This window comes from Otolemur garnettii, unplaced genomic scaffold (assembly GCF_000181295.1).
Source record: "Otolemur garnettii isolate 467f Iridium unplaced genomic scaffold, OtoGar3 scaffold00101, whole genome shotgun sequence".
Classification (NCBI taxonomy): Eukaryota; Metazoa; Chordata; class Mammalia; order Primates; family Galagidae; genus Otolemur; species Otolemur garnettii.
The window spans coordinates 3,779,142-3,803,868 of record NW_003852496.1 but is presented as its reverse complement, the minus strand read 5'-3'; the positions used below and the strand labels follow the sequence as shown (position 1 = coordinate 3,803,868).

At 50.6% G+C, this 24,727-nt stretch overlaps 1 protein-coding gene across 1 annotated transcript in view; it reads left to right on the top strand.

Annotated features, from left to right (window-relative positions):
* NUP210 (nucleoporin 210) overlaps nucleotides 1-24,727 on the top strand; it is a 116,057-nt gene that overhangs the window by 58,890 nt on the left and 32,440 nt on the right. The window contains exons 14-20 of the mRNA XM_003796207.3: nucleotides 1,405-1,550; nucleotides 7,136-7,357; nucleotides 9,222-9,395; nucleotides 13,384-13,576; nucleotides 14,032-14,138; nucleotides 15,944-16,048; nucleotides 16,134-16,235. Of these exons, the coding sequence (XP_003796255.1) occupies nucleotides 1,405-1,550; nucleotides 7,136-7,357; nucleotides 9,222-9,395; nucleotides 13,384-13,576; nucleotides 14,032-14,138; nucleotides 15,944-16,048; nucleotides 16,134-16,235 (1,049 nt within the window). The remainder of the gene's footprint in view (nucleotides 1-1,404; nucleotides 1,551-7,135; nucleotides 7,358-9,221; nucleotides 9,396-13,383; nucleotides 13,577-14,031; nucleotides 14,139-15,943; nucleotides 16,049-16,133; nucleotides 16,236-24,727) is intronic.

Genomic DNA, 24,727 nt, shown 5'->3' with positions numbered 1-24,727 from the left:
GGCTGGGGATTCGAACCCGCCACCTTAGGTGTATATGGCTGGCGCCTTAGCCGCTTGAGCCACAGGCGCCGAGCCTAATTTTTCTGTTTTTAGTGGAGATGAGGTCTTGCTTTTTTTTGCTCAGGCTGCTCTCGAACCACTGAGCTCAAGCGACCCTCCCGCTTCCGCCTTTCAGAGCGCTGGGATGATAGGCCTGAGCCTCTGCAGCTAGTTATGGTTTACTGGGTGCAGAATTTTAGTTTCACAGGGTGAGTTGTGTAGAGTTGGTGGTGATGGTTGCACAACAAAGTGAATGTACTTCACGCCCTGCACTGTACATGTGAAACGGGCAAAGGTGGGAGGTTTTATGTTATATGTATCTTACTAAAATCAAAATATAAGTTTAAGTTTTCAAAAGCTTAATTAAAGCATGGATGAAAAATAAAGGCAGGGAGGTACAGTAATTGTTAATAGCAGTTTCAGTTGACGGAACCACTTGGGAAAGACATTTGGCAATGACAGGGCGTGACCTATCGCCCAAAAGCCTCACGTTTAGGGACACACCTGACAGAAATGCGTAAGAGTGTCCCCAGAAAGGAAGGTGCCCAGATGTTCTTTGCAGCACTGTGGACCCGAACCCCAGACTGGAAGGAACAGCAATGTGCACAGTAGCAGGGTTCAGCGTACTGCCCTGTGTCCACACAATGGCGTAATATGTGGACATGTGCATGGGGACCCTCAATGTGTGACAAACGAGGAAGCTCGTGGATAATATGGAGCCGAGGAAGCCAGACACGGGAGAGTTTATGCTCAGTGGTTCTCTTTGTATCAACTACAGCATCAAGCAAAATTAAGTGGTGCTAGGAGAGGTCAGGGTAGTGGTTTCCTTGTGGGAGAGGCTCAACTTTGGATGAGTAGCCAGGAGACTCTGGGGGTGCTAATAGCCTATTTCCTGATCTGGGTACTGGATAGAGGGTGTGTTCACTATGTGGGGAAAAATTCATTTCAATTTTTTTTTTAAGAGACAGAGTTTCACTTTATCGCCCTTGGTAGAGTGCCAGGGCAGCGTCACACAGCTCACAGCAAACTCCAACTCCTAGGCTTAGGTGATTCTCTTGCCTCAGCCTCCTGAGTAGCTGGGACTATAGGCACCTGCCACAACACCCGGCTATTTTTTTTGTTGCTATTTGGCCAGGGCCAGTTTGAACCTGCCACCCTCAGTATACGGGGCCGGTGCCCTACTCACTGAGCCACAGGCGCTGCCCCTCATTAGAAATTTTATACTCATGTGAACTATACTTAAAACTTAAGTTAAAAACCTCAGATTATATATCAAGCCTAGGATGAAAGAGGTGCCCTCAGCCGTCGTGCCTTTTTCACCAAGGGCAAGTTCACGGTGACCATGTGGTTCTCCCCTTGGTGCAGGGAGGCTGCCACCAGGCTCTAAGCACTGCAGCGGCGTCAGGGTGAGAGCCGAGGCCCGGGGCTCCAGCACGCTCCTGGTGAGATACAAACATGGCCACGTCCACCTGAGTGCCGGGATCACCATCGCTGCCTACCTGCCCCTCAAGGTGAGCCGGGGCCCTGCCCCTCCCCACCTACCCTGCCCACTCCTTCCCTGATGTGAATTATTCATTTGCTCTGACAAATTTGTGCAAACTCCAACTGTTCAGAATAGCTTTTGGCACACCTCCCTCTGCCTGTGACTTTCTGGCTGAAGGCAGGAACTGATGTAGAGGAGCAGAGCCTCCCTCACAGGATGGTGGGCGCTGACATCCACGTGTTCCCAGGAAACAGCGCTTGGCAGGCTTGGCAGGGTTGTTGCCCTGCCATGCTGTCCTGACTGAGGCAGGAGTGTGGGCTCCAAAGGCTTCAAAATGTTTCTGACGGGTCAGGACAGAGGGGCGCTGTTGGTCCACTGCAGTCCCCTTCAGGGTCCCCACAGAGTCCTAGAATTGGGACAGTGGACTTGGGTGGGTTAAATTCTGGGGCCTCTCGAGACCCAGGCCCAGGGTGGATTCTGTCCTTTTCCTGATGTCTGTGGGTCCTTCTTCCCATCTGAGGAGGGAGGTGGCCGTGGCGTGTGCAGTGTGGAGCACACGGGCTCAGCTCCACACTAGCGCCGAGGCTGCGTCCAGCTCTGAAACACAGCAACTCTGTGCTCTGGCTCATTTAACTTCTCTGGGCCTCACTGTCCCTGCCTATAAAATGGGGCTGAGATGGTAGCTATTTCATAGGCTGTGGTGAGAATTACTGAGCTAATAAACGGAATGGGCATAAAAAGCAGTCTGGCAGGTAACGAGCCTTCATTGAGGGTCAGTCGGTAAAACAAGAGGACAAAGACCTGGGCCTCCCCCCGAGGGTGGTGTGGAGGCTGCCACGTGGCAGGCTGGTGAATGGACCTGTTCTTCCTGCCTCATCCACAGCAGGCCCAGAGAGGGTGAGCTGGTGGGAGGTCTGCTCCTGTGGGAGTCCCCAGGTAGGTCCCCCCTGGCCCTGGGCCAGTCAGCCCTGACATTTCCTGCCACCAGGATCAGTCTGAAGAACAGCACTGTTCCTCATGTGTGACGTTTGTTTTTCCCTCTGTCCTTTTAGAGGCTACCTCAGTGACCTTAGGAGCTTTCATCTCTGCACTTGTAGCCCTGGGCGTGATACAGAGCAGAGACCAACCAGGGGTGATTTTGTTTGGAATGAACAAGGAGGCAAATGTGTCCAGGGTCACCCAGCAGGGCTGAAACCAAGAGCAAACTCAGCAGCCCCTTGCAGTGTCTGCTGTAGCAGAGGCCGGCCCTGTTCCTCCTGCCCAGCTGTCTAGCTATACGGCACGTGTCTGTGAGACCTCCCTGTACCCATCCCTGCTCTAGGCATGGAGATACCCTGAGCAGAAATCACACCGAACCTTTGTCCCTATGACTTGACACTCAGCAGAGAGAAGGAGGGAAGCAGGCCACAAACTATGTGAAGAAGTGATGCATTTTGACTCTGTTTGCCATGGACAGAGTAAACCGTGATAGGGTGATGAGGAGGTCAAGGTCCCCTCTCTGAGCACAGCACTGGAGCCAGGTGTGGGTGTTCTGAGGGCAGAATGGAGGTGATAGAAATCCTCATAAGGGTAGTAGGCTTTTTGGGGGATACTGTGCACGCTGTGCTTCCAAGAGATGGATCTTTTCATCAGGCGCCTGGGAGGAGCTTCCTCAGGGCCCTTCCTGGCTGCTTGGCTGGAGCAACAGAGACCAGTGCTCAAGCTTCTTGTTGTGAGCTGGGATGTAAAGGTGAAGGAAGTGTAGACAGGTCCCTTAACGCGGAGGCTTCTTGATCAGACCAATTGTAGAGAAAGCTGAGTTTGGGTCTTGTTTCTTTTCATCTTTCTTCTGCCTCCATAGCAGTTAAGATCATGTTAATTTACAAGGAATAAGCAAAACGACAGGGGTTTAACCAATAGTTTATTTCTGTCACATGTGAGGATTCATACAGGGATAGTTTGGCTGCATATTCCTAAGGGATCCAGGCTCCTGTCTTTCCACTTCATTGTACTGTTGCAAGCTTACATCCTCTGGGGTGCCCCTCAGGGTGCAAAATGGTTGCTGGAGCTCCAGCTGTCACACCTGCATTCCATGGATCTTGAAGGGAAGCTGTCTTAGTTTTCTTTATTAGCCTCGTCAGAGGTTTAGAAGGACAATTTCCACCTATGTCTCACTGATCAGAAAGTCGTCCATTAGCCACACCTAACTGCAAGAGAAGCTGGGAGATATTTTCCCTGGGGCAATTTACCAACCAAACAAAAATAGGGGTCCTTTCCCTAAAGAAGAGGAGAGTGTAGAAACTTGAAAGGCAGCTAACAATTGCTGCGGCAGCCTATATTTGCCAGTCCGCGTTCACTGTGCAGGCAGTTGTGACACTGTTGGTGTCAGGCCCAGGCTCAGTCTCCTGTGACACGGATACATCACTAACTTCTGCCTCGTGACAGTTGTTCTGATTCAAGGGGCAAAAATGAAAGTCCTGAACACGTGTCTAGCATGCGCTCAACCAGCGGCCCTGGCTATTGTGAACTGTCCCTATCCTGAGCTGCTGGGGAGACAGGATGTAGGGAGGGAGACACCCCCACAGTCTCAGTCCTAGAGGGCCACCAGTCTGAGGGGAAGGCAAGTGTTCTGACAACCGCAGTGAACGTGGCAACATAATGATGCTTCCTGGGGGATAGGTCAAGGAGGAACACTGAAGCAGGAGAGCCCAGGGGCCTCCGGGCTGGTGGGGCACCAGGAGTGCTGTGGTGTCTCTGCCCTGGAGGAAAGCTGGGTCTTGGAGCCTCACTGGTCAGAGCCAGGAGGTTTTTGAGGGATTATCTAGGACTTGTGCTCTCCAGCAGCAGTGGGCAGCTGGCAAAGGTCAGGGCCATGCTGGTGTCAGCTCAACACACAAGGCCACTGCAGCCAGTGTGGGAGAGGGATGGGTGTGTCTTAAAAGTCCCTTGAATACAAGGACTGGCAGAAAGACCCTCATGGGATCCTGTGGTGCTGCTCTCCCCTCCCCCCTCAGACTTGCACCTGACCTCCTCCATCTGCTTGGCCACAGGGGACCCACTGCCGTCAGCAACCCCGATTGTTCTTTAACCCTTGTCTGCTGCATGTATTTGGCAGGGCCTTGTCCCACCTGACGGCTCCTCTGGGGCCCCTAAGTGATGAGTCTGGGGTCCCCACCTGGCTTCCTCCTGCCATCGATGGAAGGCTGTCCACATTGACCTGGAGGCTCTGGGTACCTTTGCCCTCCCGACTCCCTTGGTTCCACTGCCTTCTAGATGGAATGTGGTTGTCATTCATGTGAAGAAGCATGTAGGCTCTGCTTTTACAAAGGTTGAGTGCCAGCACAGAGGGTCTCTCGGGGGTCATGGTCAGGCCACTCTGCTGTTCCGCTGACTGGGAAGCCCAGCCCAGGGAGGAGAAGGTCTTTGAGCCAGCTGAGGCCCTCTCCTCTTGGGCTTTGCCTGTGGGAATATTTGGGCTTTGACACCCACTGAGGAGCCTTCACAGTTGGGGAGTGTCCTTCCTTAGCATTGCTGGGCATTAACCATTCTCCTTGGCGCAGGATTCCATGGCACTTTCATGCCTCAGAGGAAAGGGAATGAAACAGGAGGGTGAGAATTCACAGTCCTCCCGGTGTTAATTATCCCAGGATGTTAATTATCCCACTGCTCCTTTCCTGTGTCTGGTCACAAAAAAGTCTTTGGCAAGATTGGCAGTGGCCTACTTTGCCCATGGCAGAGTTTTGCTGGTTGTGACCATGAGACCTGGGGAAGAGCAGGGGGGTTGGGGTCAGAACAGACCCAGGCCACCAGCAGGGCAAAAGTGGTTAAATGGCTGCACTTGGCTGGGATTTGTGCGTTCCGCCTATAAGTAGGGAGTGACAGTTTACAGTGAGGACAGTTCATAACAGCAGGGCTGCTGGTTGAGCGTGTGCTGGATGTGTGTTCAGGACTCTCATTTTTGCCCCTTGAATCAGAACAATTGCTGTGAGGCAGGGGTTAGCAGTGTGTCTATTTCATAGGACGGGGACTGAGCCTTGCAGGTGTTAACTTGCCTAAAGGTCACATGGCCAGCAAGTGACAGCTTCATTCTGCTTGTGGGGACAGAGAAGCAAATGCACAAATTAACATATGCAAAGTGGTGGAGGTTGAGCGGGTGACGGGGAAGAGGGGCCCTGCTTCGGACGGGGTCTCAGGGGAGGCGTGTCCAAGGAGGTGACGCTCAAGCTGAGGCCCAGTGAGGTGCAGAGGCAGGCGCCCCACTGCCCTGCGGAGGGAGCTCTCTGAGGAGCAGGGCTGAAGGCCCCGCAGGTGCTTAGTGGGTCCCCTGCAGGAGGAGGAGCCACACCTGGGTACATAGGAGGGGGGACTCTGGGGCGGGTTTCAGTAGGGTGCCCAGGCCCCTCGGAATTGTCTGTGAGTACACATGAGGGACGCCCAGAGACAGTGGACCCTGTAACAAATGCAGAAAAGTGTCTGTGTTGACAAAACGAAGTGAAAGGAATGGAACACTCACTTGGTCTCTTCAGGGTGCCGGAACAGAACACCAGACTGGGTGTGGCTTATAAACTGCAGACTTTTTTTTCTCCCAGTTCTGGTGGAGCTGAGGAGTCCAAGATCAAGGTGCTGGCAGACTGGGTGACTTGTGAGGCTTGCTTCCTCCCTGACAGCTGTCATTTGAGTGTTTGTGTCCCTCCACAGTTGATACATTGAAGCCCCAACTCCCATGGTGACTGTATTGCAAGGGGAGGCTTTTGGGGGTGATGAGGTTATGTGGGTGGAGCCTTCATAACCAGGATTAGCAAGCAGCCTTGTCCTGGAGGTCCCAGAGAGCTAGCTTGTCCCTTGTACCATATGAGGAGGCAGCAACAAGGGCTTTTTGTTTTGTTTGGGGCGGAATATTTTTCTTTTCTTGCATGGTTTTGCCTTCACCATACGATTGAGATCATGCCGCCGGTGCAAAAGGGAACAAGCACACCCCACCCTCAGTGAGTGCACCGTGACAGGGAAAAACCCAGGTGACTTATTTCCTTGCAGTAAAGTGGGGACCAGGGGAGGAGCCCACTGTGGCACAGGTTGGCACTGGGTGAGGGAGGGCATGGGAGCTCCCTGGAAGCAGGAGCGCTGAGCCCCCTGGTGTGAATATGGGACAACTACTTTAGCAATCTGTGTCAGGTTCCCTCATCTGAATATACCATTTTGGTATCGCCAGCCTTTGTGGCAGATTTCAGATGGTTGGCAGTCACTTGTCATGGTAAACCATAGAGTGACCAACATCTCTTAGCATGTAAATGGGTTTCTCTCTCCTGCATGTTCTGCTATGAGATTCGATTCCAGACTGAGAATTTCTGTGTTCAGGGGCTGTTGGTATTTTCACAGCTTTTGCCAGATTATTTTGCGAAAGAGGTAAATCACTTTTAACCCCCAGCAGCGCATCAGAGTGAGGACTTAGTTCTTTCCAAATTTCCTGGCTCCTATGGATCTTTGCAGCAATTCTGTGAGTGCTGCAGATGAGGAGAGGGGAGATGGGGCTTACCTGAACCCCACCCCAAGCTGGGTGAGGACCTGGGGCCTGGGTGTTCAGCTCCTGCCGCACCATCTCTCAGATGTTGAATCTTCCCCTTTCTTCTTCCATAGGCCGTAGATCCCTCCTCTGTTGCCTTGGTAACCCTGGGCTCCTCAAAGGAGATGCTGTTTGAAGGAGGTCCTAGACCCTGGATTCTTGAGCCCTCCAAGTTTTTCCGGAATGTTACCTCTGAGGACACTGACAGCATCACTGTGGCTCTCTTTGGCCCCCCTGTCTCCCGGAATTACCAGCAACACTGGATCTTTGTGACCTGCCGGGCCTTGGGTGAGCAGGTGAGTGGGTAGCAGCCCTCGGACCCACCTTGCAGGGCTGGAAAATTATATTGTTTGACTTACTCCTCAGAGTGACCCTGAGAGACAGCTGCTCCTGTTGTACCCATTTTGTAGACAGGCAGCCTGCAGCGTGTGAAGTGGAATGATGGAGAGAACACCAGGCAGGGTGAGCAGCGCGCATGCACCAGCTTTGACAGAGCTAGGTGGGCACAGTGGCCTCCTGTCCCTCTGGGCTTTAGCATTGCCAAACTGGAGCTTGGGGAGCTAAGCTCAGGGGTCACGAGGTCATGTACCTTTGGGTTCAGGCTTGTTCATGAATGAGTGAGGCAGCAGACCCAAGTTGGGCACATCTTTTTGGTGCTTCTGGATAAGCTGGAAACTCCAACTTCTTGTACATGTGAAATCTCTTCAATTTTTATTTTTTTTATTCCTGAAAACCAAAAAATTAGGCGACTAAGGAAACCGAACAAGACACACCTGTAACCTGAGTCCTCGTGTGTCCGGAATGACTGGCTGGGGCTGGCATCTTGCCGTTGAAGTCCGCTGGTGCCCATCCCTTCCCTCTAGACAGTCAGTCTAAGGATGGGGCAGGAGCTCATGGGGCTCATAGCTGGGATCTAGTGCTCCATTCCCAGGGCTCCCCAGTGGAGGAACCAGGAGCGAGGCAGGGGCGTTGTGTAAATCAAGGAAGATCCAGGAGAGAGCCCGTTTTCTCTGGGGGCATGAAGGATACCTCATATCCCTGTAGACCTAGAAGTGCCAAGAGTAGTAATTGCTGTAAAAACACACGTGCACGCCTCCCTTGGTGCCCTTGTAGCGTCAGCTATGGCAGGCCTGATGGCTGCGGTCAGAAAAGATGCGTGGGACATGGCCCCGCACCCTGCTGTGCCTGCTTGTGAGTGGCCAACAGTGATGAGAACAGTGCCCACGTGATGGGAATACACTAGCAGGGATAAAATCGTCATGAATTGAGCTGGAAAAGTGTATCTCTACCTTGACTTCATCATCCCTGTCCCTGCCCTGGGCTGTAGGAGTTTGACCCTCACGTGGGGTGACCTCCAGTGCCTTCCCCACCGAGTGCTCTGTGGCTCACTCTGGGGTGGGGAGGGCACGGAGGTGCAGACAGGAAGCCTGCGGGAGTCGGGGGACACTGCCCTCAGTGGTCAGGAACAGATGGGGCAGACCATTGCTTTTCTGCAGTGTGGTGTCCTTTGAGGAGGCTGAGGGCACCCCCTCTGAAAGGGCCATTAGCTGAGACACCCCATAACCGGGGCGGACGTGATTTCTGAGGTCCCAGCTCTCCAGGCAAGCACAGTTTCATTTCTCTTTCCTCACACTTTGAGCTTCCCTCCCTGCTGCGGTCCTGCCCCTGGGCCGGGCTCTGGCCTGTCCGCCAGGCTTTGTCCTGCAGCATCCCTTCTGCATCTGCTTCCCCTGGATCTCTGCCCATCATCCTGAAGCTTGCGGTGAATGTTTTCATGCCCTTGTGGACTCCTCCTCTAAGCATCCTCAAACCTGGGGATTGCTGATGCAGCCACACAGTTTTCCTAGAGTCCTGGGAAACCAGGACGTGCCACCCAGCCTGCCTCTTCCCTGAGATGGGAGCAGACCATGGTTCTTGCTGAGGTACACAGAGGGTACATGGGACTCCATCTGAGAGGGTCTTAAATGTGGAGCAAGTGCTGTCCCTCCCTCTGTGTGCCATGGGCCTTTGCTAAGCCCGTGTAGCATAGGTGTGTCATCACTGCCACCGTATAGGAGAGAAAACCAATTCAGGAGGGGCAGAAGGTGCAGCTCAGCTCCGAGAGCAGTGGGGACTCAGGCTGTGTGGGGGCATCTGACTGCTCCTCCTCTGCCCTCCCAGGTCATCGCCCTCTCCGTGGGGAACAAGCCCAGCCTCACCAACCCCTTCCCTGCCGTGGAGCCCGCCGTGGTGAAGTTTGTCTGCGCCCCACCGTCCAGGCTCACCCTCGCACCTGTCTATACCAGTCCTCAGCTGGACCTGTCCTGTCCGCTGCTGCAACAGAACAAGCAGGTGGTAAGTGTGGGCTGTGCTCAGGGAGGGCGGCAAAGGTGCCACCCACACGGGCAGGAGGACTGTGGCAGCCTTGACCCACAATCTAGAGTGCTCCGGCCGGGGGTCTACACTGCACCATCTTTATCACAATAGCCAGCCCTGTTTTACATATGAAGACCCATGACCAGGAGAGTTGACGGGACTTAACACAGCCACAGGTGCTAGTGGCAGCACCAGGTGAAGATAGAGTCCTCTGCAATTCCAGGCTTACCACCTCTCTGCTTGGCACTGGGTGGTCTGTAAAAATCTTGTCTCTGTCTGTGCCTCTAGGGTGTTAAGGTGGGGTCCTTGGCTAGGGACAGAGTGGAGGTGGGGGCTGCTGGGGAACGTGACCAGCTGTGCATCCTGTGGGTGTGAAGGACATGGGGTTGTTGAAGAAGTGAGTGTCAGGAGGGGATGAAAGTCCCTTGGGGTCCATCTGACAGGGGGAATGTGAAGCCTCAGGACTGGGCCTCTTGGGACCAATCCAGTCTTTAGTCTGGGCTCAGCATTGTGGGATGTCCTCTGGGCAGACACTGGCCCCCAGCCCCTTCTCAGCAGAGGGGAGTGGGCTTCTTCCCCTTTTTGAAGGCTGCTGAGCCCCTCCTCTGTGCTGGGCACAGTGCTAGGCTCCAAAAAACAGAGCTGGAACAGGCAAGGAAGCCTCCCAGAGCTGAGGGGGACCAGGAGGTGTGCTGACAGGGTAGATCACAGGGGCAGGTGCCGCAAAGAAGAGGAAAGTGGGTACAAGACAGAGACGGGAGGAGGCCATGCACGGGGAGCTGGCAGGGCTCTGGGGAGGCCATGTGCAGGCTCACCACAACCTAGCACTGTGGGTCCACACACTTGGGTTGTTCTCTGTGAATCCCCAGAGCAGGCCTTGGCTCACAGGATAATAGAAGCTTGTAAGTGGAACTAGGAAAGAGAGAGCCAGTGGACACACCGCACCTGTGTCCCTCCTATCGGCTGCCCTTGGCGCTTGCAGACTCACATGGCTGGAAAAGCCAAGCAGGGACACTGCTGCAGACAGGGGGCCAGGAGTGGATAGTGCTGAACTGGAGGGCCAGCCCTTTCTAAAAGGGAAGCCTGAAGGGCTCAACACCACCTGGTTAGCTCTCAGGCTGGCTCAACCTTCTTTTCTGGTTTGCAAAGAAAACCAAAGCATGCATTTGTGTATCTTCCCTGTCCTCAAGGCTGTGAGCTCAGCCAGCCTTGTCTGAGCTGAGACCTCCAGTTTAGCCCACAGCTGTTGTGTGCATGTGCATGCTCTCTCTCTCTCTCTCTTTCTCCCTCCCTCCCTCTCTCCCCCTCCTTCCCTCTTCTCTCTCTCTCTCTCTCTACTGAAATCGGCTCTGAATCAGCTTCCTGTGTCATAGATGTCACCAGGAAATAATGGGCCTGGAACACAGAGTTGCTGGTGTGATCCATCAGCCCTCAGGTTCCTAAGCTGTGAGCCAGCCACTCAGGCGTGACCCCTGTGATTTATGGTCTCATTAGGGGACCTTGAGGAAGATACATCCCTGTGATGCTTCCTGGGAGTAGCATCAGTTTAATTTTTTACTCTGAAACCCAGAGGCCACCCAAGACGCGTTTGCAGAGTAAATTATTGGCGAGGAAAGATACCAGAATGGAGTTGACTGATGGGAGCAGCAGAGTGGAGCCAGACTGCAGCCTGACCTTGAGCCTCTGAGCAGGTCACTTGACATCCTGCTCACTGTGGTTGAGCACCAGTTGCATGTGACTGATTAGCGAAGGCTCAACTGGAGCTGCTGCCCAGCTCAGGCACTTGGGAGAGGCTAAACAGTGTCAGTGGAAGTCCTTAGGCCTGAAAATGAGGCTGCTGAGTGCTACCTCTAAACCCGTGTGACCTTGAACAAGTTGCTTAATGTTTCCAGGCCTCAGCCTCAAATACCCTCCATGGCAGGGTCCAGACACCTTGAAAGTAGCTTGGCACAGTGTTGATACCCTTCCCTGGAAGAGCATTGGTTTTCTAACCAGGCTTGCACCTGGGAGAAGGGGTCAGGGCATCTAGGATAGGCTCCAACCCATGTTCACAGCTCCCTAACTTCTGTCCAGAATAATTATAAGCCTTTTGCCTGCTCAGGTGATTATGCTGACCTGCTCTTAGGAAGGCATGCAGGTGGCATCCCTGGCATGCTGACATCAAGTGTTCTCTGGGAACATGGGAGCCAGAAGGAGCTGGGGAGAAATCCTCGGGTGGAGGTTGTCAGTCAGGACAGATAGAGCCATGCTGCCATAACGAGCGCTCCCAGCCCAGCACTAACACAGCACAAGTCCATCTCTTGCTTACACTGCCTGTACCTCACAGGTCACCTCAGGGACCCTGCTTCATGTCATTATCATCTCCATTCCAAGACGTGGCTGTGGAACAGCCACCACGTTTAATGTGGCCTGTGCCATTGCAGAGAGCATGGCATAGCTGATCATGTTATGCCGTTAAAGCTCCCACCTGGAGTTGTCACAAGTCACTAGTCCCATTTTTTTTAACAGAGCAAGTGCCATGGTCACTGCTAACCTCAAGGGTCAGAGAAGGGCAGTCCCCCCTGCTAGAGCTGCCTAAACAGAGAGCCGAACCTATTTGTGAACCACCCCATTTCCCTACCTGATGTTAATTGTGCCAGACCAGGCTGCATAGTGACCTCATGTGACTGGTATTTAAAACAATGTCAAAGGAGACCAGCCTGGTGGGGCTCATGCCTTTAATCTTAGCACTCTGGGAGGCCGAGGACAGTGGATTGCCTGAGCTCATGGGTTTGAGACCAACCTGAGCAAGAGCGAGACTCCATCTCTAACAATAGATGGGCGTTGTGGTGGGCACCTGTAGTCCCAGCTGCTGGGGAGGCTAAGGCAAGAGAATCACCTGAGCCCAAGAGTTGGAGGTTGCTGTGAGCCATGATGCCAGGGCACTCTACTGAGGGTGACAAAGTGAGACTGTCTCAAAAGAAAAAAAAAGCCAGAGTCATAGAAGGTGGGTTCTTCTGTGCTTCCTATATTACAGCTGGGAAAACTAGGGCTTGGGGAGGTTTGTAACTTGCCGGGGCAGTAAGAGGCAGGCTTCAGCCCAGGCTGTGGGATCAGAAGCACTTGGTCTCTGCTTTGCTACCCTCCCTGCCCTGCTCCTGTGCTGTGTGGTCAAAGAAGGAAGGGACAGACTCCAGGAACAGTGAGGCTCAATTTGACTCGGGTTCCAAGGGGAGAGTCTGCTGGGGGAATAAGAGAGAATGGTAGAGTGGTGGGCATTCTGGGTTTGAACCCACAGCTGTGATCTCCTGCCCTGAATCTCCTGTGAGTAGTTCCTCCCCTCCCTGGGCCTCTGCTTGCTCATCCTGGCATGGGGTGACCCTCCTGAGAACCTGGGGTGTCTAAGGAGCTGGTGAGCATGCCACTTGGAAAGGAACTGAGCAAATCCAGTGGCTCTGGGCGGCCCAGGTTCTATGATCTGCATCCTGGTGTGAGCATCTGGGAGGCTGTCCTGGAGGGGCTGGGGTGTGGCTGGGGTGGAGGGTGGTGCACCCTGGAACAGGTGAGGGCAGGGGAAGGAGAGTTGCCTGCCCAGGTTGGAGGGAGTCAGGGAGGGGGGCTCCCAGCCCAGGGCTGTTGGCACTTGAGGCCAGACCATTTCCTTGGGGGCTGCCCTATGCACTGCGGGGTGCCCAGTAGCATCACTGGCTCCCAGTAGTGACAGCCAGAAATGGCCCCCCTGGTGCAGAAGGGGGTCCTATCCCCCATTAGGAACTATGGTCTGGATCCAGAGGCCAGCTTGGGCAGGGCTGGATGGGGGCACCTTGATGGCTGGCGGTGGTGAAGGTTGGTTCCTGACTCATCCAGCTTCCTTACCACACCCATGAGCCCACAGGGTAGCCGCCAGCTTCAGTTTGCACTGTGTGGTCAGCAGTGGCTGTGACCCCTCCTGGGCATGGCCATAGCCTCTGACCTTTGCTTCTCACAGGTTCCAGTCTCCAGCCACCGCAACCCCCTGCTGGACCTGGCCGCCTATGACCAGCAGGGCCGCCGATTCGACAACTTCAGCTCTCTGAGTGTCCACTGGGAGTCCACCAGGCCATTGCTGGCCAGCATCGAGGTTCACCCACCCATGCAGTTGGTGTCCCAGGATGATGGGAGTGGCCAAAAGAAGCTGCACGGTGAGCTGGGTGGCCAGCCCAATGGCCTGGGGAGGAGGACAGCACCCAGTAAATGGTGGACAGCCACAGGTGCCCGGGCAGGCTGGTGCCTATCAGGAGCTCAGTCCCCCAGAACCCCCCTTTGTCCAGAACTGATGTGCAGGGCACATGCAAGCTCTTCTCCCACCCACACATGTGCATGAGGCGGGACTCAGGCCCACAGCCCGTCCAGTCCCCCACCTGTGCTGCTCTACACAGGTGTGTCCAAAGCCCCCACCAGCCAGTTACATCTCTTTCCTCCAACTCGTCTGAGCACCTCCACAGAACCTTGCTCAGGCCTGGTAACTCTTAGAAGACTCAGTTTCCACAGACTCAGCTGTTGGTTTTCAGACTTGAAACTATACGTCTGAAGGAGGGAGGGGCTGCCTCGGGCACAGGGCGGCAAACAGTGACAGTTCCCTTCTTCCTGGACTCAGGTTTGCAGCCCATTTCGGTTCATGAGGCATCGGGAACCACAGCTGTCACTGCCACCGCGACTGACTACCAGCAGTCCCACCTCACTGCAGCCAGAGTGAAACAGCCGGTACCTCCTAGGGCCTAGCGGTGGGGTGGGGGGCCATGGGCAAGGCCTGAAATCCTCCTGATTCTGTCTGAATTATGCCTGAATTCCACCTGCTGTCTGAGTGGCCTCCGGCCTCAGCCCTCAGTCCCCAACCCTGCTCCTAGACTGGGAGTGGGCTCACAGCCTCCGATTTCCCCCATCCAGTATACTCCATGTGGCCTCCCAAAGGGATCCACTGAAAAGTCAAACAGACCCTGTCTCCTCTGGGCCCCAACGTGCACCTAGTAGCCCTCGGCCCTTTAGAAGGAAGCTATCCTCACGTCCTACCTACAAACCTGTGTGCCAGTTGGGGCCACATCCTCAGCACACAGTTCCTGTTGCCTGGAACATCCCCTCCCTCCTCTGATGCTCCCCCACCAAGGGGAGTCTGTCTGTCTGTCTCTCCAGTCCCAGCTAAGATGTCAGCCCCTCCAGGGAGCATCCCTGAGCCCCAGACCCCAGAGCAGTTGTGCTTCCTGCTGTCAACACACACACTAACACACACACACACACACACATCAACACCATCTGTGCACACAGATCACCACCCGCTGAACCACCCCTTTTAGTCCCAGCAGCTCATGGGGGCTACAGGTGTGGGGTGAATGGGTGTGTCCAAGGTGGGAGTGGGAAGTGTTCCCCAAGAACAGCCCTGCCTGGAAGGTGGTGTTTTGAACAAAGTGGAGGCAGCAGATAAAGGCTAGAAAGGAAGGTGGGGCCTGCTTCCCTGGGACCCTAAATGCTAGGATCAGGGGTGTCGGTCATCACCTGGCTAGGAAGCTTTGGAAGAGACTGGAACCCCAGGAGGAGCAGTGCTGGGGAGGCCAGCCTGGAGGGTGTGGCTGCTGAGGGACTGGCCTGGACCTGTCCCTGGGTGCTGGGCCTCTTCCTCACCTACAGGGCACCAAGAATCCCTTGGCTGGAGCAGGGGCCTCCTGGCTTCCTGGCCGGGCCTGGATACCCTAACAGGGTCCCTCGGGGCCTTTGTGGTGACACCCTGAGGTTTCCCAGATGACTGGCCTGGCTCAGGTCTTCCCCTTGAAGACTCTGCTCTCTGAGAGCTGCTGTCCTTGTCAGAAACCCCCTCTACCCCCACACAGCACCCTGGCACCTTTCCGCCCTTCACTCACTCTCCACTGAGGGCAGTGGCTGTACCCCTGGGCCTTGTGTGTGCCTGGGCCAGAGGAGTGCTCAAATAATCCATGGGTGAGTCTAATCTGGGCCAGCTCTGGAGGTCTCCCTCAAATGACATGTGGCCAGAAGCCAGAGCCATGCAGTGGAGGAAAGGAGGCCTGTCCTTGTCCTCTTGGCAGCTAGCCTGAGGACTCATCCACAGGAGCCTCCCCCGAGGTTCAGCCTGGCCAACGACTTCCATTTGCCTAGCCCCCCCATCCCCTCCCCCAGTAGAGTACCTGCCTAGTGCCATTTGCTGTGAGGTCCTAAGGGTTGGGGGGCATAGTGTGTGAGTTGCCCACCTGCCCTGTGGGGCCTGACAGGGTGGGGCTGGCCTCTGAGCAGATTGTCACTCACCCCTCCTAAGTCAGGAGTGGAGGAGCCAGCACCTCCTTCCACCTTGGTAGAGGGAGGCCTCAGAGGGGCTGTGGCCATTCAGTCAGGCTCAGGAGCACTATGGTTTTATTGGGGTTTATGTCCCAGCCATTCTGAGTGGCCCGGACCTGGGACTTCCAGGCTGCTCTTCCCCAGGGGCGGTCTGCAGGCCTGTGTGGTGTTGGCCCACAGTTGGCCGTGGCCTCCTGGCTCTGATGGTGTTGGCCTTGCCCCTTCAGCACGACTCTCCTGCACCCGTGTCGGCCTCCATAGAGCTCATCCTAGTGGAGGATGTGAGGGTGAGTCCAGAAGAGCTGACCATCTACAACCACCCTGGTGTCCAGGTATGGCCCTTGCCCTGCCACTCCCCTGCTGGGCCCCTCGGTCCCTGACATGCAGCCTGAGCCTTCCCTGCCCTCCCTCCTCCAGGCAGAGCTGCAGGTCAGAGAAGGCTCGGGCTACTTCTTCCTCAATGCCAGCACTGCGGACGTGGTCCAGGTGGCCTACCAGGAGGCCAGTGGTGTCGCTGTGGTGAGTTGGCTCAAGTTCCTCATCCGGTGCTTGATCACACCAGTGTAATTAGCAAGGTCTTTAGATTCTCTGATCATTCAGCAGTGCTGGGCATCACCCTGCTACCGTGTCCACAAACCACTTGAGCTCTCGGGCACCTGATGGTTTCCTTTCAGCCAGCCTTTTAATTAAGACTAAAATGTTAATTTGTAAGTAGTACCATAGCAACCCTAAAGAAAATTGTGTTTTAAGGATATATCAGCTTTTTCTCATTTCCCATGTTTCTTTCTTGACCCTCTTGCAATCCTTGCGAGTATTGACTTAGCTATGTCCATGGGATGGAAAAATGTAGCATTTTGCTTTTATGTTATCCTAAGTCTTTGTATGTTTCCAAGTTGCCGTGTAGTCTAAGTGCTTGGTTTTATGCAGTCAGTTATACGTCAGCCATTCTCTTTTTGTAGAGCATTTGGGTTGTCTAAAGCTTTAATATGTGTGTGTGTGTATGTATACACGTACATATACATAATATGCATACATACATACATATTGAAGCAGAGGATAAGAAGAGCAAAAGTAAACAAAAGCCAATATCCTGTTGTCTGCATGTCTGTGGGATGGATCAATAGACAACCGTCAAAACTGAACTTACGTTAAAGGAAACCTCTTACCACTGAATGTGTAGTGAAACCTCTCCCGTAAGTCATAAACACACAGATTCGGCACTGACAGCCCAGCAGTGTCATCAAATCAGAGCTGCGCTGTAGCCTTTGGGCTGCTCTGAGCCCAAGACCTACTTTCTCTCTGTTAAAGGGGTGGTTGCCGCATGTTTGAGGAGCATTACTGTCATACCAGCATCACTGGAGATGACCCTGCATGCAAAAGAGGCCTGGACTGATGCAGTGCTCAGCATGTAATAGGAATTCAGACCTTGCAATCCCGAGGGCAGGCCTGGGCTCCCCTGACCGTGGGCCACCCTGCATCTCTCGTGATTGCTCCCAGCTTTGCCTTTTCTGTGCAGGTGAGGTCCTGGAAGCTAACCACAGGAGGAAACAGCCTTTCTGACTTTAGAGAAGGCTAAAATCCAGATTAACCTTTGCTGTGATGGCTCCAGAGCCTCCTTTCAGAAACAGCCAGGGCACTTGGCCCACTGTTGCTGTGCAGTTAGGTTTGTGGCATGCCCGAAAGGAGACAAGCAGCACCTAACTCTCTGTGCAGGTCTGTTCAGCCCTCATTCTCTGCGGTTCCGTTTCTCTGGCTTTGTGCAGCCCCTGACTGGCTTCCCATAGGGGAGTGGGATAGGTGTAAAGTGAGGGGAGTGAGCAGGGTATGGCGATGTAGGTGGGAGTACTGTAATAAAGGGGCATGACCCTCAGCTTCAGTGTTGGGGAGTAGGAGGGAGGGGGGACCGGCAAACAGGAGAATGCAGGCTCTGTGGGGCATACTCTAGGTTATCTTTGTTATTATTATTTTTTAGCTCAACCTAAGATCAGGAATCTGTCACCTTTATGGAGGTGTTATTCACAGGCCATACAATTCACACATTTAAAGTGCATAATCCCGTGGCTTTTAGCAGTTGTACAGCCGCCACCAGTCAGTATCAGAGTGTTTCCATCAGCTCACAAAGAAGCCCGTGCACTGTAGCTAACACCTCTTTATTCCTATACTCCTGTGCACACACACGTGCCCCATGCCAGACTCAGGAAACCACTGATCTACTTCTTACCTCTATGCTTGGGCTATTCTGGACCTCTCGTATAAATGGCCTCACACACTAGGTGGTCTTTGATAGGTTTCTTTCATTTAACATAATGTTTTCAAGTTACATCCACGTCATAGCATCTATTAGTACGGAAGTCTTCGTGTGGCCATACAGTAATCCATGCATTGCATGGATAGGCCACGTTTTGACATCCATTTACCCACAGATGGACATTTGAGTTGTGTCCACCTTTTGACTGTCATGAAGAATGCTGCTATGCATATTTGTGCACAAGCTTTTTGTGGACATACGTTTTCATTTCTCTTGAGTATATACCAAGGAGTGGGACTGCCAGGGGCACATGGAAATGCTCTGTTTAACTTTCTGAGGAACTGCCCGATTGTTTTCCCATACGGCAACATCATTTTACATTCCCACCCACAGTGAAATATCAAGAAGTTTCCAGTTTCTCCACATCCTCATCAACACTTGTTATTAGCCGACCTTTTAATTGCAGCCATCCTGCAATGAGGTACTGACTGGTATTGTGGTTTTGATTTGCATTTCTCTGATGGCTAACGATATTGAGTATCTTGTCATGTGTTTATTGACCATTAACTATTCAGATCCCTTGTCCATCTTTTGTCTTTTTATTAAGTGGTAGAAGTTCTTCATGTATTCTAGATAAAAAGTCCTTTGATAGATGTGATTTGCAAATATTGTCTTCCATTCTGCAGGCTGTCTTTTCACTTTCTTGGTAGTGTCCTCCTCTCAAGCACATGAGTTGTTAGGATTGATGAAGTACATGACTTTTTTCTATTGTTTCCTTATATTTTTGATATTATCTTTGAGTCCATTGCAAACCTGAGGTCATGAAATTTTACCCTATGTTTACTTCTAAGAGTTTTATGAGTTTAGCTATTATATTTCAGTCTTTGATCTATTTTGAGTTAACTTTGTTGGATGTAGGATTCTTGGTTGACAGCGGCTGGGACGGTTGTTGTTTTTTGAATACTTTGAATACATCATCCTCCATTGTTTCTGATGAGAAGTCAGCTGTTCATCTTAATGGGGTTCCCTTGTAAATGCTGAGCCATTTTTCTCATGCTGCTTTCAAGATTTGACTCTAGTCTTCGGCTACAAACCTTGATTAAACCATAGTTTTGTTCACAGAAGCTCATCCAATCAAGCTCTTTGAAGGGTCTGAGGAAGTGTTTGACATTTATTCTTCTATTTGTGTATCTCTTTCTGTTTATCTTACTTGGACTTCATTGAGCTTCCCAGATGTGTAGACGAATGTGTTTCAGTAACTTTGGGAAGTTTTGAGCCCTTATAGCTTCGAGTTTTTTCTGCTTCTCTCTTTCTCCGCTCTTTCTGGTTCTCCTGTTAGGCACCTGTTGGCACTCTCCTGTTAGGCACTTGGTGCCCCAGATTTCTCTGTGGCTTTGTTCTTCTTCAATCTTGTTTAGCCCTGTTCTTCAGATCCCATAATGTCTTTCATTCTATCTGTAAGTTTGACAATCCTTTCTCCAGTTCAAATCTACTTTTGTGCCCCTTTAGTGGAGTTTTAGTTTCAGTTATTAACTTTTCAACTGAAGAATTTCTATTTGGCCTGTTTTCCCCTACGTTCTACCTCTTCACTGGCTTTTTCTGTTTGATATGACGTTCGTATTGTATCTTCCAGTTATCTAACCAGCGTTTCCTCTTTGAACATATTGATGATGGCTGCTTGAGGGCTTTATCTGGTAAATCTGATACCTAGTTGCTCTCCTAGACAGTTTCTACCATCTGCTCTTATTTATTTATTTGTTTTTATTGTTTAGGATTCACTGAGGATACAAAGAACCAGTTTACACTGCTTGCATTTGTTATATAAAGTCCCTCTTATAATTATGTCCTGCCCCAAGAGGTGTGCCACACACCCTGACCCCCACCCCGCCCTCTTTCCCTCTCTCTGCTCCCCCATTCCCCCACCATGTATTAGCATCAGTTGTCTTCATATCAGAATTGAGTACATTGGATTTTTGCTTCTCCATTCTTGTGATGCTTTACTAAGAAGAATGTATTTCAACTCCATCCAGATTAATACAAAAGATATAAAGTCACCATCCTTTTTAATGGCTGAATAGTATTCTATGGTATATATACACCACAGCTTATTAATCCATTCCTGGATTGGTAGGCATTTAGGTTGTTTCCACAATTTGGCAATTGTAAATTGAGCTACAATGAACAGGCTAGTGCAAATGTCCTTATGATAAAATGATTTTTTTCCCTTCTGGGTAGATGCCCAGTAATGGGATCGTAGGATCAAACGGGAGGTCTAGTTTGAGTTCTTTGAGGATTCTATATACTTCTTTCCAAAAAGGTTGTATTATTACAGTCCCACCAGCAGCGTAAAAGTGTTCCCTTCTCTCCACATCTACACCATCATCTGCAGCTTGGAGACTTTGTGATGTGGGCCATTCTCACTGGGGTTAGGTGATATCTCTGGGTAGTTTTGATTTGCATTTCTCTGATGATTAGGGATGATGAGCATTTTTTCATATGTTTGTTAGCCATTCATCTGTCTTTAGAGAAGGGCCTATTCAGGTCTCTTGCTCAGATGGGATTGTTGGGTCTTTTTTTGTTGTTGATTAATTTGAGTTCTCTGTAGATCCTAGTTATCAATCTTTGTCTGATTCATAATATGCAAATACCTTTTCCCATTTTGAAGGTTGTCTGTTTGCTTTGGTTATTGTTTCCTTAGCTGTACAGAAGCTTTTCAGTTTAATTAAGTCCTATTTGTTTATTTTTGTTGTTGCTGCAATTACCACAGAAGTCTTCTTCATACAGTCTTCCCCAGGCCAATATCTTCAAGTGTTTTCCCTACATTTTCTTCAAGGATTTTTATTGTTTCATGTCTTAGATTTAAATTTTTTATCTATCTTGAATCAATTTTTGTTAAGTGGTAAGAGGTGCGGACCCAGTTTCAGTCTTTTACATGTGGTTACCCAGTTCTCCCAACACCATTTATTGAATAGGATTCTTTTTCCCAGTGTATGTTCTTGTTTGGTGTATCAAAGATCAAGTGGCTGTAAGAGGTTAGTTTCACCTCATGGTTTTCTATTTGGTTCCAAATGTCAATATCTTTTTTTTTATGCCAATACCAGGTGCTTTGATCACTGTGGCCTTGTAGTACAGTCTAAAGTCTGGTAGGGTGAAGCCTCTGGCTTTGTTTTTATTAATAAGAATTGCGTTGGCTTTTTTCTGTTTACATACAAAACAAAGGATTATTTTTTCCATTTAGCACTGGTGGCTCAGTGAGTACGGCGCTGGCCTCATACACCAAGGATGGCAGGTTCAAACCCGGCCCCAGCCAAACTGCAACAAAAAATAGCTGGGCATTGTGGTGGGCACCTATAGTCCCAGCTACTCAGGAGGCTGAGGCAAGAGAATCACCTAAGCCTAGGAGTTGGAGGTTGCTGTGAGCTGTGACAGGATGGCACTCTACCAAGGGCAATAAAATGAGACTCTGTCTCTAAAAAAAAATAAACAAACAAACAAAAAGAATTATTTTTCCCAAGTCTTGAAAGTATGATGCTGGTATTTTAATGGGGATTTCATTGAATCTGTAGATTGCTTTGAGAATTCTAGACATTTTCATAATGTTGATTCTTCCCAGCCATGAGCATGGACTGTTCTTCCATTTGTCAACATCTTCTGCTATTTTTTTTCCTTAGGACTTCGTAATTTTCTTTATAGAGGTCTTTCACCTCTTTTGTTCAGTATATTCTTAGATATTTCATTTTGGGGGAAGCTATTGTGAAAGGAATTGTGTCCTTGATTAGCTTCTCAACTTGGCATATACAAAGGCTACTGATTTGTGGACACTGATTTTATATCCTGAGACATTACTACATTCTTTGATCACTCCCAGGAGTCTTGTGGTTGAGTCTTTGGGATTCTCTAAGTATAAGATCATATCATCAGCAAAGAGTGATGACCTCTTCTGCTCCCATTTAGAGGTACACTCACTCTTACTGTAGCAAGTACAGCTGGGGAACATGCAAGCTTGGGTGAGTGTTTCCCATGGCTTTGGCTCCCAGCCTCCTCCCGGTCCCATTTAGATGGTTGACCTCTTTTGCTCCCATTTAGATGCCCTTTATTTCCTTCTCTTGCCTTATTGCATTGGCTAGAACTTTTAGCACTATGTTGAGTAGTAGTGGTGATAGAGGACTACCTTGTTGGGTTTTAGTTGTAAGTGGAAAAGCTTTCAGTTTTACTCCATTCAGTAAAATATTAGCTGTGGGTTTGTCATAGATAGCTTTGATCAGTTTAAGAAATGTGCCACCTATGCCTATACTCTTCATTGTTCTAATTAGAAAAGGATGCTGAATTTTATCAAATGTTTATTCTGCGTCTATTGGGAGGATCATATGGTCTTTGCTTTTGCTTCTGTTGATATGGTGAATTACACTTATGGACTTGCGTATGTTAAACCAGCCTTGTATCCCTGGTATAAAACCTATATGATCATGATGAATGATTGTTTTAATGTGTAGCTGTAATCTGTTGGCTAGGATTTTACTGAGAATTTTTATATCTGTATTCTTTAGTGAAATTGGTCTGAATTCTCCTTTTTAGTTGGGTCTTTTCCTGGTTTTGTTATCAGGGTGATACTTCATAGAAGGTGTTGGGGAAGATTCCTTCCTTCTCAATGTTTTGGAATAATTTCCGCAGTGTGGGTATAAGCCCTTTTTGAAGGTTTGATGGAATTCTGGTGTAAAGCCATCTGGACTAAGGCATGGGGGGAGCAGATTTTTTTATTGTTTATTCAATCTCAGTTCTTGAAATCGGTCTGTTGGAGAGATCTTTTTCTTCTTGGTTAAGTCTAGGGAGAGGGTACAATTCTAGGTATTGATCCATTTCCTCCACATAGTCAAGTTTCTGGGTATAGACATCTGCTTTTGTTGTTCGTTTGTTTGTTCTGACTGAGGCTAACTGCTCCATTGTCTTCATGGATATCCTGAGCCACAAATTCCTCCTGGACACAGTCTAATCACATTCAGGATCCTAAGGGCTGATTCCCCAAGAAGGTGTTTGAGGTTTGTCTGACCCTAGGAAGGCTCCACCCACCTGTCTATTTCTCTATTTCTCCCTGGAAAACTTGCCACCCTCCAGGGTGGCCTCCATTTCCAGTGTCTGATTGTCCTTCAGCATAACCTCTGCTAGCTATTTTTGATAGCGCTTTCAGGGTTGAACTTATGTAAACTCAGTTGCAATTCAAGTCAGTTCCGTTAGGGAGGGAGTCACAGCTTTCTGTTTGATGACTGCTTCTTTCCCAGAAGAAGCTCCTACACTTCAGGACCTGACACTTGTTCAGTGGGGGCAGCAGCCCCTGTGCTCCTCAGCTGGCCTCTCCTAGCATGGAGCCCACCCCACCAGCCAGGAAGAGGGCGGTGGGGTCGCAGTGTTCTCATTGGTGCAGCATCCAGGGTAGCTCTTCCATCCCATGAGTGGGGACTGGAAAATGGAGGGAGCCCCCACCTGTTAGCCCCACTTGCCTGAGACTTGACCTCAGGAGTGGGTAGCTGGGACAAGATAAGATCTAATATCCCTCCTAGGAGATAATCCCTCGTTTGGGAGCTGGGGAATAAGGAGCCCTGGGATCTTGGATGTACCAGTCTAGAGTGGAGGGAGCAGGGAAGGTGTAGATGTTATTTCAGATAGCACAACCCATGTAGTTCCTCTTAAGTTTTAGTAGATTGTCTGGAGTAGATGTTGGCTATACTCTCTTAAAATCGTGGCAAAGATCTTAAATGGCTGTGTATGTTTCTCATAATTTCCGCTGATTTTGCCAGGGGGTACAGGGTGGATCCAGGGACCTCCTTACACTGCCTTGCCAGAACTGCAACCTCTTGCTGACTTTTGATGTGTAGGAATGTGGGTCTTATAAGATAAGGGCTTCTGACTTTCAAGAGAAAATAGAAATCTCTGTTTTTGTGTGAAACCTCCCCTTTTTTAAACTTTTAGTTAATTCAGAGTTTTTGTTTGTTGGTTAAGAACAAAGAAGGGTGGTTTGTTGGCTTTGTTTTTTTTAATGTTCCCTCCAGTGTTTAACTTTGCCTTGCCAGAGAATCTTTGTCACAGTTCAGTCCCTGGGGAGGAGTGAGGAGTCCTGGTGTTGCTGTCTCTCTCAGAGCGGCCTCTCCCCAGGGGGCAGGACTTCTTAGGCTTGTGGCTGTAGACAGAGCAAGAAAAACATTCCCCCAGCACCTGGGAACAAACATGTGCTCAGAAGGAACGGGAGGAGGCTGGGAGCCGAAGCCATGGGAAACGCTCACCCAAGCTTGCATGTACCCCAGCTGTACTTGCTACAGTAAGAGTGAGTGTACCTCGTCAAACCCTTCTTATTAGGAATAAGAACCTCGAACCTCAAATAATTCTGACTGCTCAAATGTGCCTTGTTTTATGTTACTTCTAGAGATTAAAAATAACTTCTCTAATGCCAAGAGGAAGGGAGTTCCAAGTTAAGAAAGGCAGAAATAGTGCCAGTGAAACTGGGCATCCTTTTATTCACATTTACCTGGCAGCTAACATTTTAAAGAAGCCCTGAGGATGAACCTGTGGCCAGAGAGAGCCCTGCCACCCAAGGACAAGAGCTCTGAGGAGTCAGCAATGGGCTGAGCTGCCTCTGTAGGCAGTGAGCACCCTGGGCTTTGGGGGCATTCAAGCAGAGCTGGGATACATATCTGAAAGACTCAAGTCAGGATTTCAGAATCAAGATCAGATTTCCCCCAGGACACCATTGAGCTCCTGTTCAATCTTAAAA